The sequence below is a fragment of the Vollenhovia emeryi genome, unplaced genomic scaffold (assembly GCF_000949405.1).
Source record: "Vollenhovia emeryi isolate VEMERY1.0 unplaced genomic scaffold, V.emery_V1.0 DF939166.1, whole genome shotgun sequence".
NCBI classification, from domain to species: Eukaryota; Metazoa; Arthropoda; class Insecta; order Hymenoptera; family Formicidae; genus Vollenhovia; species Vollenhovia emeryi.
The window spans coordinates 1,161,705-1,176,052 of NW_011967200.1; the positions used below are offsets into that span (position 1 = coordinate 1,161,705).

The 14,348-nt window shown below is 51.3% G+C and overlaps 1 protein-coding gene across 1 annotated transcript in view; it reads right to left on the bottom strand.

Moving 5' to 3' along the window:
* Positions 1 to 535: 535 nt before the first annotated feature.
* Positions 536 to 14,348, bottom strand: part of LOC105564380 (probable JmjC domain-containing histone demethylation protein 2C) — a 321,095-nt gene continuing 307,282 nt past the window's right edge. Inside the window, exons 10-18 of the mRNA XM_012016701.1 lie at positions 11,456 to 11,831; positions 9,005 to 11,355; positions 5,306 to 5,528; positions 4,362 to 4,771; positions 4,009 to 4,213; positions 3,468 to 3,616; positions 1,845 to 3,276; positions 1,483 to 1,747; positions 536 to 1,367 (exon numbers count right to left, since the gene is read on the bottom strand). Coding sequence (XP_011872091.1) covers positions 1,052 to 1,367; positions 1,483 to 1,747; positions 1,845 to 3,276; positions 3,468 to 3,616; positions 4,009 to 4,213; positions 4,362 to 4,771; positions 5,306 to 5,528; positions 9,005 to 11,355; positions 11,456 to 11,831 — 5,727 coding nt within the window. The 3' untranslated portion in view covers positions 536 to 1,051. The remainder of the gene's footprint in view (positions 1,368 to 1,482; positions 1,748 to 1,844; positions 3,277 to 3,467; positions 3,617 to 4,008; positions 4,214 to 4,361; positions 4,772 to 5,305; positions 5,529 to 9,004; positions 11,356 to 11,455; positions 11,832 to 14,348) is intronic.

Genomic DNA, 14,348 nt, shown 5'->3' on the forward strand with positions numbered 1-14,348 from the left:
ACACTCGAAGTGACATACAAAACTTGTAGCACATCCCATCGACTCGCATAACCGATACATACGTCGCTGAGAAAACACAATGCATCTCTACGAGAACGTCGTTCTATTCAACAATACGAAGTGTCTATCTGAAAAACGACAAAAAGAAAAACGTGTGAGAAAGGTCTGCTTCTTCCATTGTCGTCGAACCGATTAGTTAGGCAGTGTTTTATTCTTTACGCCCTTGTCACGTGAAACATAGAAGACATGAACGCGAATACGTATCGGCTATCTCTCTAGCCGGGGTTTTGATGAAATACCGAAAAGCACCAGATCATCAGAGCAGACGATTAAAGTGGATCCGCAGTTATCTCGCTGATCCAGCTATAATAATTTATAGTCACACCTAATTGCACAAAGGTACTTCTAGATGAACCCCCCCTTTCTCTCCCTCTCCTCTCTGGTAGTTGCTAGCAAAAATTATTACATAATATTTCAATTATCTACATTTATATAATATAGACAAGTGTACGTGTGTACGTGTATGTGTGTGTGTGTGTGTATGAGTGTATGTATTGGATACAGGCACGATATAATTAATTACAAATAATGTATACACGATCCAAAGTCCTTCTGGTATCACAATAGTAATGGATGCGGCATTTTACCTATGCACGATCCGAGTTACGGTTTTTCTTTTCACTCGCAGTAGAGCTCATTGGACTTCATGTCCACGGCGCACTTCTCTTCTCGGGAAAAACGGGAGAGCAGAAAAGAATTGTATACAAGGAAATTCGAATGAAACAACGTACGACTAAATATTGGCTCAGCCAATATCGCAAATGAAATCCTCCGAAATCATTTTAATTCCTCACAAATATCACAACAAATCCTCGCACCTTCGCAATCTTGTTGCGGCAAGGGCGATCTTCTACAGATTCTTCCGGTTACGCCAGTCCCGCTGTGCTCGCGAGCGCCGGCTGCGTTAATCTCGTCTCGTACGGACAACGAGACCCACAATTAAGGGGATTATTAATCGGTTATGTAATCAAACCACAGCGAGGACTTACGGCTAAGTCTCCTCCTTCATTTTCTCACTGTTAGCCTTGGCGAGCTTGGCGCGAGTTTTCTCCTCAACATTGGCTAGAACGGTGAGCGAGTCTTTCACGGCGTGGTAAATGATGTTCTTGATCTGGAGCTTGTCCTCGTGATTGGTATGGGTGTCGGACAACGCACGGAATTCCTGGGTCAAGTGGAAGCAGTGCGAAACGTTCTCCGGCGACACAAAGTCCTCGGCCACCTTTATACAATTTTGGAGATTGCGGACCTGATGTGGCGCGCCAGCTGGCACAAATACTGCATCACCTAGACACTGGACGATGGCGTACCTGCGACAAGATATCAATAGTTTCATACAATTTTCTACAAACGTTTTCTCTTTCAACAAATTCTTTGTGGAATTATCCGAGGCGCGCCGTGTATCCTGTAAAAAGCGATGCTTACCCTTCAACACCATATTCCCGATACAAGCGTTCCCGCAACGGTCCGTCCAAGTAACAACTCTGGTCGTGTATGGGATCGTGGTGAGGCTCCAAACGAGCTCCGCGTTCTAAGGCCACGGCATTCAGAAGATCTCGAATTTTATCCGCGTCACGCGCCGCGTAAATGTGCCACAGGGCGCCAGGTTTCTCCTTTTCGTCGCGAGCGCGTCGACGCGTCAGAATATCACAGCCTGCTTCGTCTATTGCTCTCATCGTCTCTGTCCGAGCTGCAAGTTTTCGAAAAGTCGGGTATTAGTTCGACAAGAATATTAGCGACGCAAACGGATCCCGGTTGAACGTAAAGGACGCAGCGTGAATACGTACCTTTGAGACTTTCCTCGTTATTAACATCCTTCGGCGTCCCTACGTATACCATAACGTTCACGGCGTCCGAGATGTCAAGATGAAGATTAGTCGTGCCTTTGTTGGAATGAAGAGCGGAACCGTAAGCGTTGTACATCTTCGGGCCCAGATCCGGTCTCACGAAGCAATTAGGCAGACGGCTCGCCAGATTCAGCCTGCCGTTTCTATGCGTGTACTCGGACATTGGAAGAACCTTCATCAGATCCGTGAATCTCGACGGTAGTAACTCGGCGAAGTCTTCACCGGGCGGCCAATCCTTCAGTTTCAGCAACATGGGATTGCCTCGCTCGTCCTTGAGCCGCTTGGAGTAGTACTCGAATCCTTCCCAGAACTTGCGCATCGGCTGATTCGGCACCAGATTGCCGGTCATGCAGTTAATGAGATCGTTCTTCTCGTCGCCGAAGTCGCGGGCGAACGAATCGGGATGCCAGAGATTCATGTCCAATGCCTTGGAAACGTCCGACACGATCACCGGCTGCCCCCGTTTCCATTGATCCTGGAATATTCTGTAGTTGTTCGGATTGTTCGGGTCGCTTAGCCTCAGCAGCTTGCCGTCGCAGAGCCAGGAGTGTGGCACGTCCGGATAAAGACTCTGGCTCTCCGTCCCCGTCATAATTCTGATCGGTAACGGCTCGCGGCCGCGCTGCGTCCACTTGTAGCGCCTCACGAAGTGCTTTAACTCCCGCGGCTTCTCGTCATCCAGGCCGCTGTCCTTTTCCTTTTTCACGCTGTGCTCAATCACGCTGGATATCACCTCGTCGAGCGTGTCCATCTTCGACTTCTTGCCGGACTTGACGACGTTGTTCTGCGTGGCGTTGTTGACGCCGCCGCCCGAATTATTCGTAGGCGAGTTCGACCTGGAGCCGCCGCTACCGTTTGACTTGTGCGACGGCCTTATGAGCAATTCCCGCAACGTCGAGTAATTACCTTCGCGATCGTCGTCCGAGTCCGAGCTCGAGCCGCTGTCGTTCTTGTCCTGATTCTGCAGCGCCACGTCCGCAAGCCAGTTCAGCGGCGAGTTTTTATCCTCGCCGTTCGTCTTGCTCTCCGACGCGCCGTTAGACTCGTTTAACTTCTTTTCCTCCTTTATCTCCTGCCTCACGTTTCCGTTGAGCATGGGCACGGAGTCGCCCTTGATCAGGTTACGGAGGATCTCGTTCGGTTGCCCCATGAGCATCGTGAGAGGGCAACCACAGTGTTGCGGGATTCCCCATTGGGTGCGACACTCGTGCAGACGATGGCCCAGTCGCAGAAGGCTGTCGCCGGCGATGATTTGCGTCAGCATGAGTCGTTCTGGTTCGTGCGCTTGCCTATTCGTGCACAGAAGCCACGAAAACTCGTCCCTGTCCTTTCCACTCTCGCCCCAGAGTTTGACCGTCTTGTTTTTACGTCCCTAAATAATTACATTATCCCCATCAATAAACTGTCCCTTCGAGAGGAAGAAACGATCAAATTGTTGTATCAATGTCAGTGTTAAAAAGCTCAAAAAGTGTTAAAATATCACGTAATATCAATCGCATTACTTTCATCATGTGACTCTCAAGATCTAACTGCAAGAGTATATACATTTAAAATGTAACTCACCTTGTAACAATCAATGCACACGACGAAGCCGCATTTGCCACAAGCCCAGTGATAATTGAACAAGGTAGTCTCGCACACGTCGCACATCTCTCGAACACCCTGGATCACTCGTTTCCACGCTACTGTTCCGTCTACAACCCCCGAACGCGCTGTCAAAAGGTAACCATAATCGATGCGCAAAGCGTTAAAACATGCGAACAAAAGAAATGACGCAAGCGATCATGCGGCCTGATGTTTAAATGAGTTACAATGTTGCAAAAATAATGGAGTGAATTAAATATCATCTACGCTAACTTTTGGGCATTGTATTATACAGGGGAGACAAATCGGTGCAAATAATGTGTGAAAGGTCAGACATATTGAAGATAATTAAATAGTGCTGATGATACAGTAATTTTAATTGGAGTTTATTAATACGTGCGTCACGTATTTATTTGTTTGGATTATATATACATGTGTGTGCGTTGATTAATACGAGAAATGTGTGAACGGTCAGTCCCGAAAATGTGCTGTGAAAAAAAAAGAACGAACAAAATTTTACCTTCGGCCATATGCTCCTGGAGGGCCTCCTTTTCCTGGTGTAAAAGATCACAGAATTGATCGCCAACCTGTCGAAGCAGCCGGTGAGCCGTCTCCAAGTCTAGGTCCTCTCGATCCACCTTGTCCTTCTCGCTTTTCTCGGACTTGTCGTCCTTTCCCGCTGTCTCTTGGCTATCTTTTCCTGGTAACCACAACCGAAGGTCATCCTGTAACAATGTAATGGTTTTCGCGTGAGAGTACGCACCTCGAATCGAACCTGCGAGGACTATCGATTCGTCTCGATTTAATCGCGTTAATCCCGCCACATTTAACATCAATTACGAGCGTAAGCGTGGGCTCGTCTTCGCAATTTACCTCGGACGCGTCCTTGTGCGGATCACTGAATCCCGCTATGGCCAGTTGTCCGTTTTTGGTATAGCGCAGTCTGCGAAACGCGTAGAATCTGCAGAAGATATTCTGAGAAAGGTTCTTGGAGCGCTGATTCGGCGTCCATCGGCACTCGCGGCACTTGGCCAGCTTCTGGGCCACCTCGAAACAGGCGCCATCCTGCAGCCAGCTGTCGCCGGATTTCTTCAGGTGCGATATCGGCGGCTTACGAAAGGGATCGCCCCGTCCGCCGCTGCCGCCCGGGCCGCTGTTACCGCCGCCCGTGCTGTCGTCCCTGCGCTCCTTCTTCTGACGGGGCTGCTGGTCCTCGCCCCCCACGTCATTGTTCTTCGTAGTCTTTGGTCTCCTGCCACGTTTCCTAGGCTCCTTGTTATTTCCTGCACAACACACAGCGTATCTCGCTTTGTCAGAAAGTCTGTCGTCCCAATAGTCGTGTTTAATTTCATTACAAATTACAATCAGTGTTAAAAAGCTCATAATAATAGTATCGTATCACAGTGTAATCAACCGTTTTATATTGTCATCATGTAACACAATATCTTAAAAATACAACGTGCGTCTCTCGGTGTAGTAACACAGTATAATCAAGGGAACAGGGTAAGTGCGTGAGATCGAATTAACGCAATTTGAAAGGTGGCGAACTCGTAAAGAAAAACAAAAAGCGTCAGAGAGATCCAAGAGTCTCTAGAAATCTTCCTTCAATTTCAATTTCGCGCAAGCGGAGCCAAGTGCGAATTTAAACTGTGTGTGTCCAAGCACTCTCGATTCCCCCGAGTTCTTGTACATCTCCCGGAGAGACGGAGAGAGCGAGGAATAATCGTACAATCATGGAACGCGGGCCACTTACCCTGCAAGTGAATAGTTAGTTCACCTGACGGGAAGTCCATTTACAAGAAGCTACGTCAACTAACCGTTTCCCGAGGAGTTGTTGGAATTGGCCGTGGTGTGCCGAATCCTCGACGCGGGCTGAATAGAGCTCAGCTTCTCGCTGGTGTCGCTGGCGGAGCCGGCCTCGCTCTCGTTGCTCGACTCGCTGCCGCCGCCCGCGCCGCCGCCCTGCTTGTCCTCCTTCCGCCTCCGCTGATCTTCCGCGGCGGTTTGTTGCCTCCGTGCGGCGCCCTTCTTTCGTTTTACCTACCACAGGGCACAGATTATTAAGTAGTCAGGAAGTTCATGCTCTTGCCGCATCTACCAGCCGAAGCTACTAAAACTGGCCACAACTACCGGCCTCAGCGCTCTACCATTTGGCACACATCAACTTCAAAGGTCCATTCAAACCTAAGCCAAGTCTGTAGGGTTCGCCCGGTTTCGCCGAACGTCGCTTAGCTTCGATCTCGAGTTTAGCTCGGCTCTGTCTCTCTCTCTCTAGAGTAACCAAGTACGAATTAAACGGGGCTCAAAGTTAAGCGACGTTGGCGACCGGGCCTAAGTCACGCATAATTACAGACAGCTCCGTCGCACACCGATCAGGTCTACAATCTATTGCGTCGTCTACAATGCATGCAGCAAGCCTGAAGGAGCAAGGAATCAATTTTACTTCCTACTCGTACTTCAGCTCTTAGGCCTAGAGTCGTTAGTCGTTACAAGTTGGAGGCTGTACGTTGGTCCTTTTCTCTTCCGGAAGGAAATGGACCGACACGTAGTTCTGACTCCTCGTAGACCGGGCCTTAACGCTTGCCCACGGCGGATCAGCCAGTGTTGCAAATGTTTATTTTCAAAACTATGCCCGTACTCTCTAGCTTCCTCGCGTCAGGAGCCAACGATTCCTCCCTACCCGCTTGCGGTCGTACCTGCTCCACGCGTTGTAGACGACGCGCATGGAGAAAGGAGCGAGAGTAGACGCGGGGAGATAAAACAATTTTACTTCTTACTCTCCCAAATCAACTCTTACGCCCCGCTCTCGGGCAAATCAGAGCGTGGTCGGCCAGCGCTACAAAAAAATTTTGTAAGTCAAGCCTGTATTTCAGCTTTCTTAAATCGCCGACCCCCTCCCCCCTCAAAAAGTAGAGGTTATGGTTCCCTTACGCGCACTCTTGCTCCACGTGCTTGCAAACCGGGCCCCTCGCGTCCGCGCTACACGCCACCTCGCTCGTCGAATTCCATTCGCCCTCGATCTCGATTTTATCGGCCCCGAGAACGTTCACGAGCTTTTAAAGCGCTCTCAAGCTGACTCGCGAGCGAAGGAAAGCGATCTCTCTTCGCGTTTGAATCCTTTGTCCCCGAGAGAAGACGCCGACGCCCTTCGCGTCCCGACGCTTCCCTCGAGCGCGCAGAGCCCCGTGGGCGCAACGTAGTTGCGCAGCGCAACTCGATATTCCGCGCGAGGACGTACATCGCGCGAGCAATTCGAACGCTCGGGCTGCGGAGGCTCCGATCAAGCGGAAACCGCCGCGCGCGAGCGTCCCGTGCGTCTCGCGCGAATGGAGGTTAGGTCGCGGTCGCGACGGAAAATTCCGGGCGACGAAGGTATTTACCCGTCTGCGGCTGCTGTTTGTCGATCGAGCGGTGCTGTCCATGTCCAACGCACGTTACTGGCCGCGCAAATACCGCGGGGATACCGGCAGATTAATTGTTTACGGTGCTACGTGACGAAACACTTGTTACTCGTGCGAGACCCGTCCGTCCGTTGGCAGTGATTCATGCGCGCCTCACGTAGGAAAATGGCGCCCTTTTTGCGCGTAATTTAAACTCGGCTATGCGCGCAGCACCGCCACGGAAACTTCCCCGACGGGGAAGAAGGGCGACGCGTTAGCTTTTAAACGGCCCGTTTTGCCCTCAGGGACGCCGGTCCAGCCGCGCGACCCGAACAATTCAAAATCGTGTCTTAAGGCTAGTCTACAATACATGGAGTAAGCTGGAGTAAGGAGTAGGAGAAAAGAAATAAATCCATTTTATTTCTTACTCTTACTTCAGCTCTTAGGCTTACCCTCGGAGAATCAAAATGCCGTCAATCAGTGTTACAAATATTTTAAAAATTATGCCTGTATTTCAGCTGCCTTACACCAAAAGCTAGAAGTTGGGGCTCTCTCTTACTCCTTACTCCACGCTTACTCCACGTATTGTAGACCGGCGCTAAAGAACGACATCGACTGGTCCCTTTCGCAAGGCTCGTGCCTCAGTTTTACACAATTTTTCTCTCTAGAACGCTCCGCGTTCCGGTCCTAAACGAGTGCTCGGGCAGAAAGGGCGAAAATTGCGTAAAATCGCGACACGATCTTGCGAAGGAGATCGGTCGTTTTAATTTAAAAAAACGACCTCCCTGCCGAGCATCGATAATAAATCGTGGTAAAAATTCGGCAGTGCGTATGCTCGTATTAGAAACGTATGTTAATTGGTAACAGATTAAAAATTAACGCGTTGAAAAGTTTATTTTACAATAAACTGGTAATCAGGCACATGCCCGGGAGATAAGACCTGAGTCGCAAATTCAATCGCGATATTCCGATAGTAACGATAACGAAAAAGGATACCAGAGTTTGATCTGTTTTTTTCCTTCGCAAGACGAGACACGATCGACACACCTTTTTTTCCTCGAGCGGCAAATATTCTCGATGGTCAAGAGTTTTTCCTACCGTGACAGTCGCAAGTTTAAAAACTACGGCACAGCAAACAAAACTACTGCATATTCATGCTTCTATGATTTCTACGGGTCTCCTGCGAAATTTATTGCCCGAGGGCACGACATAAAGTAGCCAACTTCATCAATTCCACTGTATAATTAAACGAGTGATTAATGCCAGAGTTTTTTGTAAACTTGACGCTCTCGACTTATTCAGACAGTCGATTTATGAATTGTTCACTACGCGATAAAAACGTGACCTCTGACAAAACATTCAGAAATAATCATCCGAAATACATCGTCTACGATTATAAAAAGAAAAGTACAAAATAGTTCGATAAACAATAAGTAACATTCTGTTTATAAACACCGTTAAGCGGCGCGTTATTAAAGAATACAGATTTATCGTGTACATTTGAAACTTATTACATCTCTAAAATGTACAAATTACATTTTTTAAATTCATTTTGTCATTAAAGATATGCTGATTTTACACAAAATTTGTATCAAATGATTTTGAGATTTGCATTTATTTTGTGTTAAAATATTAACGGAGTATCGGTGCGATCATTTAACATATCCATGTTATGTTAAATTAACACACAAATTTGCGTGGACCGTTTGGAACATGTGATATCTGTGAAATTTAACACAAATTTTTCAACTGTGTACAACTTCTGCATACAAATGGAGAATTTGATAAATAGACAAATTTTTACAAAATGTATTGCAAAGCCGCGTATTATTCAATGAGAAAAAATAGTTTGTGTACGAACTAAATAAGCGGGTACTAAACTACCAGCACAACATACGCACTCGAAACTGCAAATAGTGACTTTTAGCAGCAACAAAGACTACCGTAAAGGCCCGCGTCCACGACGCTAGAACTTGCTAGATCCAGGTTCCGGTGCCGAGAAATGTGTGGCCAATCAACCTGCAGCTGTTCCGTAAAAGCTGCGAGTTGATTGACTAGACACCTCTCGAAACTGGAACTTGGATCGAGTTCTGGCGCCGTGGACACAGGCCTTAAGCGATTTGTATAGATAGATACCTTGGGTGGTTTCCGTTTGGGCGGCGACTTCCTGTCCGGGTCGCTGCTGGACGAGTCCTCCTGCGGGGTCTTGCTGGTGTCGGTGGCGTGACCGTTCAACGACTCCTTGTTCGCCGGCTTCCGGCCGCTCTTGCCGGTAACTTTGGTCTTGTTGATGCTGTTGACCGCCATGCTACCGATATTGTGGATAGAATTGACCGCGCTTGGCAAACAGGTGGCCGGCGCGTTGCTGTTGTTCGCGTTCGACGACGAGTTGCTGCTATCGCGGTCCTTGCTGTTCGACGACGGCGTCTCGCGGGAGATGTTGAGGGGTAACGTGACGCTGCTGGCCATACCGGTGGTGTTCTCGGTGCCGTCCTCGCACCTCGAGTGTCTCTGCAGCCACGCCTTCTTCACCTTGTGCACGGGATAGCTGGTGCTGCTGGGCGGTCTCGGCGCTGGGCTGTTGCACTTGTCGCTGTCGGCGTTGCTGGGGTTCGTCTTGGCGGGCGTGCCGGGCGCGCTGGGCGCCGGGCTGGGGATGGGCGCCGGGCTGGGGATGGGCGCCGGGCTTGGCGCCGCGCTCACCGGCGCCGGATTCAGCGAGCACACGCTGCCGGTGCTGGCGGGTCGCACGGAGGCGTCGCCGCTGGCGGCGCTCGGGGCCGGGCTCACCGCCGTCACCGTGCGCTGCTCCTGCGTCGCCTGATTGTTGGGCTGCGCCAGCAATGCTGCGGTGTTGACAACCGTGGTGATGGACGTGGCGGCCGAGGCGATGAGCGGACTCGGCTCGCTCACCCTGGAGAGAACGGGCGGGCCGACGGATTGCAGGGATAACGGTTGCGGCTCTTCGGTTCTTCGCTTCTTACAAACTTCTAACGATACCGGCTGGCCGCTGACGTTGTCGCACAACGGCGTCGGCGCTTTCCTCTTGGGCGAGCCCGACCTCTCGACACCGAGGTCGAGTGGTTGCGTCTGAAAGGCCGTGGTGACCTGGGACGGCGCGTGCTGCAACGTCTGACCGGGCTGCTGGTGCGAGCTGGTGCCGAGATGGGCGGGATGAACGGGATGAGCGGGATGAGCGGGATGAACGATCGGCCTTGAGAGCGGCGCCGAGGCAGCCGTGGGCGGGGAGCCGTGCAACGTCGGCGGCGGCAGTTTCGCGCCCGGCAACGAGCCGGCGAAGCCGCGGCTGTCGAAAGGCCGGCTGTGTGCGGGCGGCGGCAACGGCGGCGGCGGCGCCCCGTGATGATGAGGCACTTGCTGGTAAGGCGAGCTGCCGGCCTTCGAGGTCAGCGGTATCGGCGCGGCGACAGGCGGTTCGGAGGCACGGCAGACCGGCGTACCGGTCATGATGCCGGAGTTAGGCTTGCCGTAGATGTGTCCCGGCGCCGGGCTGCTGACTTTCGGCTTTGAGCCGGCCGGCGGCGGCGTGGCGTAGTGCGACGACACCGCCGGCGAGGGCGTGGGCGGAAGCGGATGCGGGTACGAATACGTGGTCTTGCCCGTGGCGTACGGCAGCCCCGCGGGTTCCGGCCTGCTGAGATAGCGCGACTCAGGCGGCGATGGATGCGGCGGCGGCGGCGGCGGCGGCTGGTGCGGATGCTGCGGCGGGGCATGCGAGGCATGCGGGGACTGACGGGGATTGTGCGAGTGCAGGCGCGGCTCGGGCTGCGCCGGCGGCGGTGGCGGCGGATGGCCGTGCGGACTCGGCAGCTGCGTCGTCGTCGTCGGCGCGCCGCCGCCGCCACCGCCGCCACGGTGGTGGCCCGATGACGCGATGGACGACGCGATGTTCTTCGCCGCCTGTAGACCGTCCAGATGCGCGGGATGCAGATGATGCGGGCTCTGCGTCGGGCTCCTGTATTCGTACGCCGACGACTTGTGCTGCGGTGCTACCGACTGGACGTTCATATAAGGCATTATCTTCGGGCTGGACGAGTGCTGCACCGGCGTCTTCGGCAGCTCCCTGCCCTCGTTCTTCACGATCACCGAGCTCTTGTGATCCGGCAGCAAGGACGGCGGATTCTGCAGCACCTCTCTGCCGTGACGACCGTCGAGAGGGATGTTGACCAGCTCGCTCTTAGACAGCGACTTGTGCGGCCCCATCTCGTTTTTTAACTTGAGGTCGTGCAAATATGAGGTCGTGCAGGGTGGCTGCTGATACGGCGTCGAATAGTTGAACATGCTCGGCTCGACTTTCGGTAGTGGATGCGTCGGTCCCAGTATCGGCCGATCTCGCGCGGAGACCTGCAACGACTTCGACGTCCGCGAGTGCGCCGGCGGTGGCGGGTACTCGACCTTCCCGGGCACGCTCGACGGTCGAACCTGAAACGCCCGTACGTTTACAAAATCATCCATCGTCGCGTAATCTCACAAATTACATACAATCTTAACTTTCTATCTCTACTAAAAGACTATTCGACTCCAAGGGCTCGAGATAGGCGGTTTCCTACATCTCTCGCGCTTGGCGGAGACCGCGTACCTGTTGAGCCGACGGCGCCGAGGTCGCGTAGTACGCAGCCCTGTCCCTGGACTCGGCCCTCTCCCTGGCCTCGACCACCTGCCGTTGGTGCAGCCTCTCCGCGTGCTGGCGTTCCCGCTCGCGTTCCCGCACCTCCCGTTCCTGCTCCTCGCGCTCCCGCTGCTGCGCGATGCTGACGGGATGCGCAACGGCGGTGGCGACGACGGTGGACCCGCCCGGTGGATGACCGCTCGGATGACCGAGGTGGGTGGCAACCGGGTGAGACGCCAACGTCCCGCTGTGGGACCTCTGCGGCGCTACCTGCCCCATGAAGGTGCTCCACGTCATCGGGGGCTGCTGCATCCTCTGCGCGACATAAGACACCTACTTCAATCAATACTGCCAACCACTTTTTCATCGCTTATCGCTTAACGACTAATCGGAGATACGACGAGTGCTTTTTTTTCCGTATCTCGCATTTTATCTCAATGATTATGCGGTCATGCGCGCGATCTGCGAGATTGCTTCCCGAAAATTGGAAGGGTCGAAGGAGTCCAATCGAGAACAACAATGTTATTCCCCAATGTGACGCTTTTATTGTCCTTGCAAGTCCTTTTTTGAAATAAAAAAGTCAGTTATCGAAGAATTTTAGACGTGGATCAGAGGACTATCGTTTTACGATTGAGACTTCTTTTTACACGGCAACTGCTGCGAGGTAAAGCAATATTTGCGCGGCTTACGTAATGTATCAGTGCAGTTAGATCTGTAATTTATTTTAAGGAGGACTGAAACGCGCGGAATTAGCACAGCTGCAGATCTTCGGTAAGAAACTTGAAATACGATGATTCACAGTGTTTACAAAAAGAACGGCTGAATACAAATTTACGTTTATGCACTCTGCATTTCGCGCGTCCTCCGCGCATGTTCCAAAGTCAATGTTTATCGCTACACTCTGTTGTTATGTAGATACCGCAGTCCAGACGGCACGTCATTCAATTGTCGGGCAAATAACGTGCAAACACAGACGGTGTCGCGCGCGCGGGCGCGATAATTGTTCTCCATCACGTTTAACGCGGCGAGGAAAAAGGAAAACGGCACGAATGACGAGCGATCTTTACCAGCCGTCCCGATCTCCTCGACCGGGCGACTCGCGCACCTGATGGCCACTTCCTGAGCGGAACATCACGCGCGATCTCGCCGAGATAACGCGTTCGCGTGATCGCCCCGAATTCCTCGTCGGACGTGAAAGCGTTCTCGTTAACGAGGACACGTGGTGCGCTCGCACAAAACGCCAGGAACCTGTCTCGCCGGGGGGGACCGAAGGAAAAACCGCTGAGGGTATTGTGGTGTACAGATCTGCGGCATTACTAGGCATTTTTTGGGCATTATAAAGATAAAATAAGATCAAACGAGATAAATAAGATAAAATAAGATAAGATAAGCGAGGAAGAGACCGCTGATCAAAATCTTGTACACCAATGCCCACTGGGCATTACTTTATCTTGTTATCTTAACAATATATGGTAACACGCCAATGTGGGTCACAAGGCAAGATGTAGGTAGCCCAACTTGCAAATCTTAAATCTTTCTGAAAATCGTGAATCTATATACCGTTTCTTTCCACATTAGTACTACGCGCCGATTTCTTTTCCGGGCATAACGCAGTTTATCATATACGTGGAAATATTGTCGTCAGCAGATTCGCGTATTCGATTCGATAATTATTTTTCAAATGGAAATTTTCAATGGAAAATGGGAGGGGGGGATGGATGGAGGGGACTGAATGCTAAATATAGCATCAGAAAAATGCGAATTGCATTTGAAAAATAATTATCGAATCGAATACGTGAATCTGCTGACGACAATATTTCCACGTATATGATAAACTGCGTCATGTCCGGAAAAGAAATCGGCGCGTAGTACTAATGTGGAAAGAAACGGTATATAGATTCACGATTTTCAGAAAGATTTAAGATTTGCAAGTTGGGCTACCTACATCTTGCCTTGTGACCCACTTGGCGTGACATTGGCGTGTTACCATATATTGTTTAGTTTTAGATAGGGGTCTTACTTGAAAGTTACCTGTTCTTATTATCTTATTTTATCTCATATCTTTATACTGTCCAAAAAATGCCCAGAAATGCCCAGCAACGCCGCAGATCTGCGCACCACAATGCCCTCAGCGGTTTCCCCCTCGCCGGGGGGACTTTCCGTGTGTCATCTACGGAAGCGGAGTCCGAGAAAAGTGATTCGGAGCGATGTCCAGTACGAGGAAGACTCGTGTGACTAACGTCGCGCGAGATTGCGTCCCTGGACCGGGGACCGACCTGATTAATGCCACCGGCGCTGCGTAAGAGGCCTCGAAAATAACTCCTCGCGAAGTTACCGGACGAAGTTCGACGTGTAACTAAGTAATTTCCCCGGGAGGATCAAACAAACGGCTTCCGCCGCGCCGGTTGCCGGCGCTCGTCGATTAAACTCCGTCGGGGAACTCGTTTCTCGAGCGACTGGAAGGTTGCAAATTAATGTGATCAAGTGTAACCGGCAAGTAACGAAGCAACGAAGGACGGTAAATATTGCTTTCCTGTTTTCCCCGGGATTCGAAATCTCGGGGCAGGTACGTCAGTCATCCGAGTTGCCGACGACACCTCCCGACACTCGCCCGGTGAGATTTCTCGCCGAGAGGCTGATTATAATTTGCCAAATCTATCGGTTTCACCTTTCCGAGTGTAAAATGAAATGCTACCGGGTAACATGTATCCGGCCAAGATTCCTCAGTTTTATTCACGAGAGGATCGAAGAAACTTATCCCTCAATTACAAAATAAGTGACGAAGGTGAACTTGACTTCGAGAAGACTCTCCAATTCGAAGGAGATTACCGTGTTGATTCGCTTCCTGCG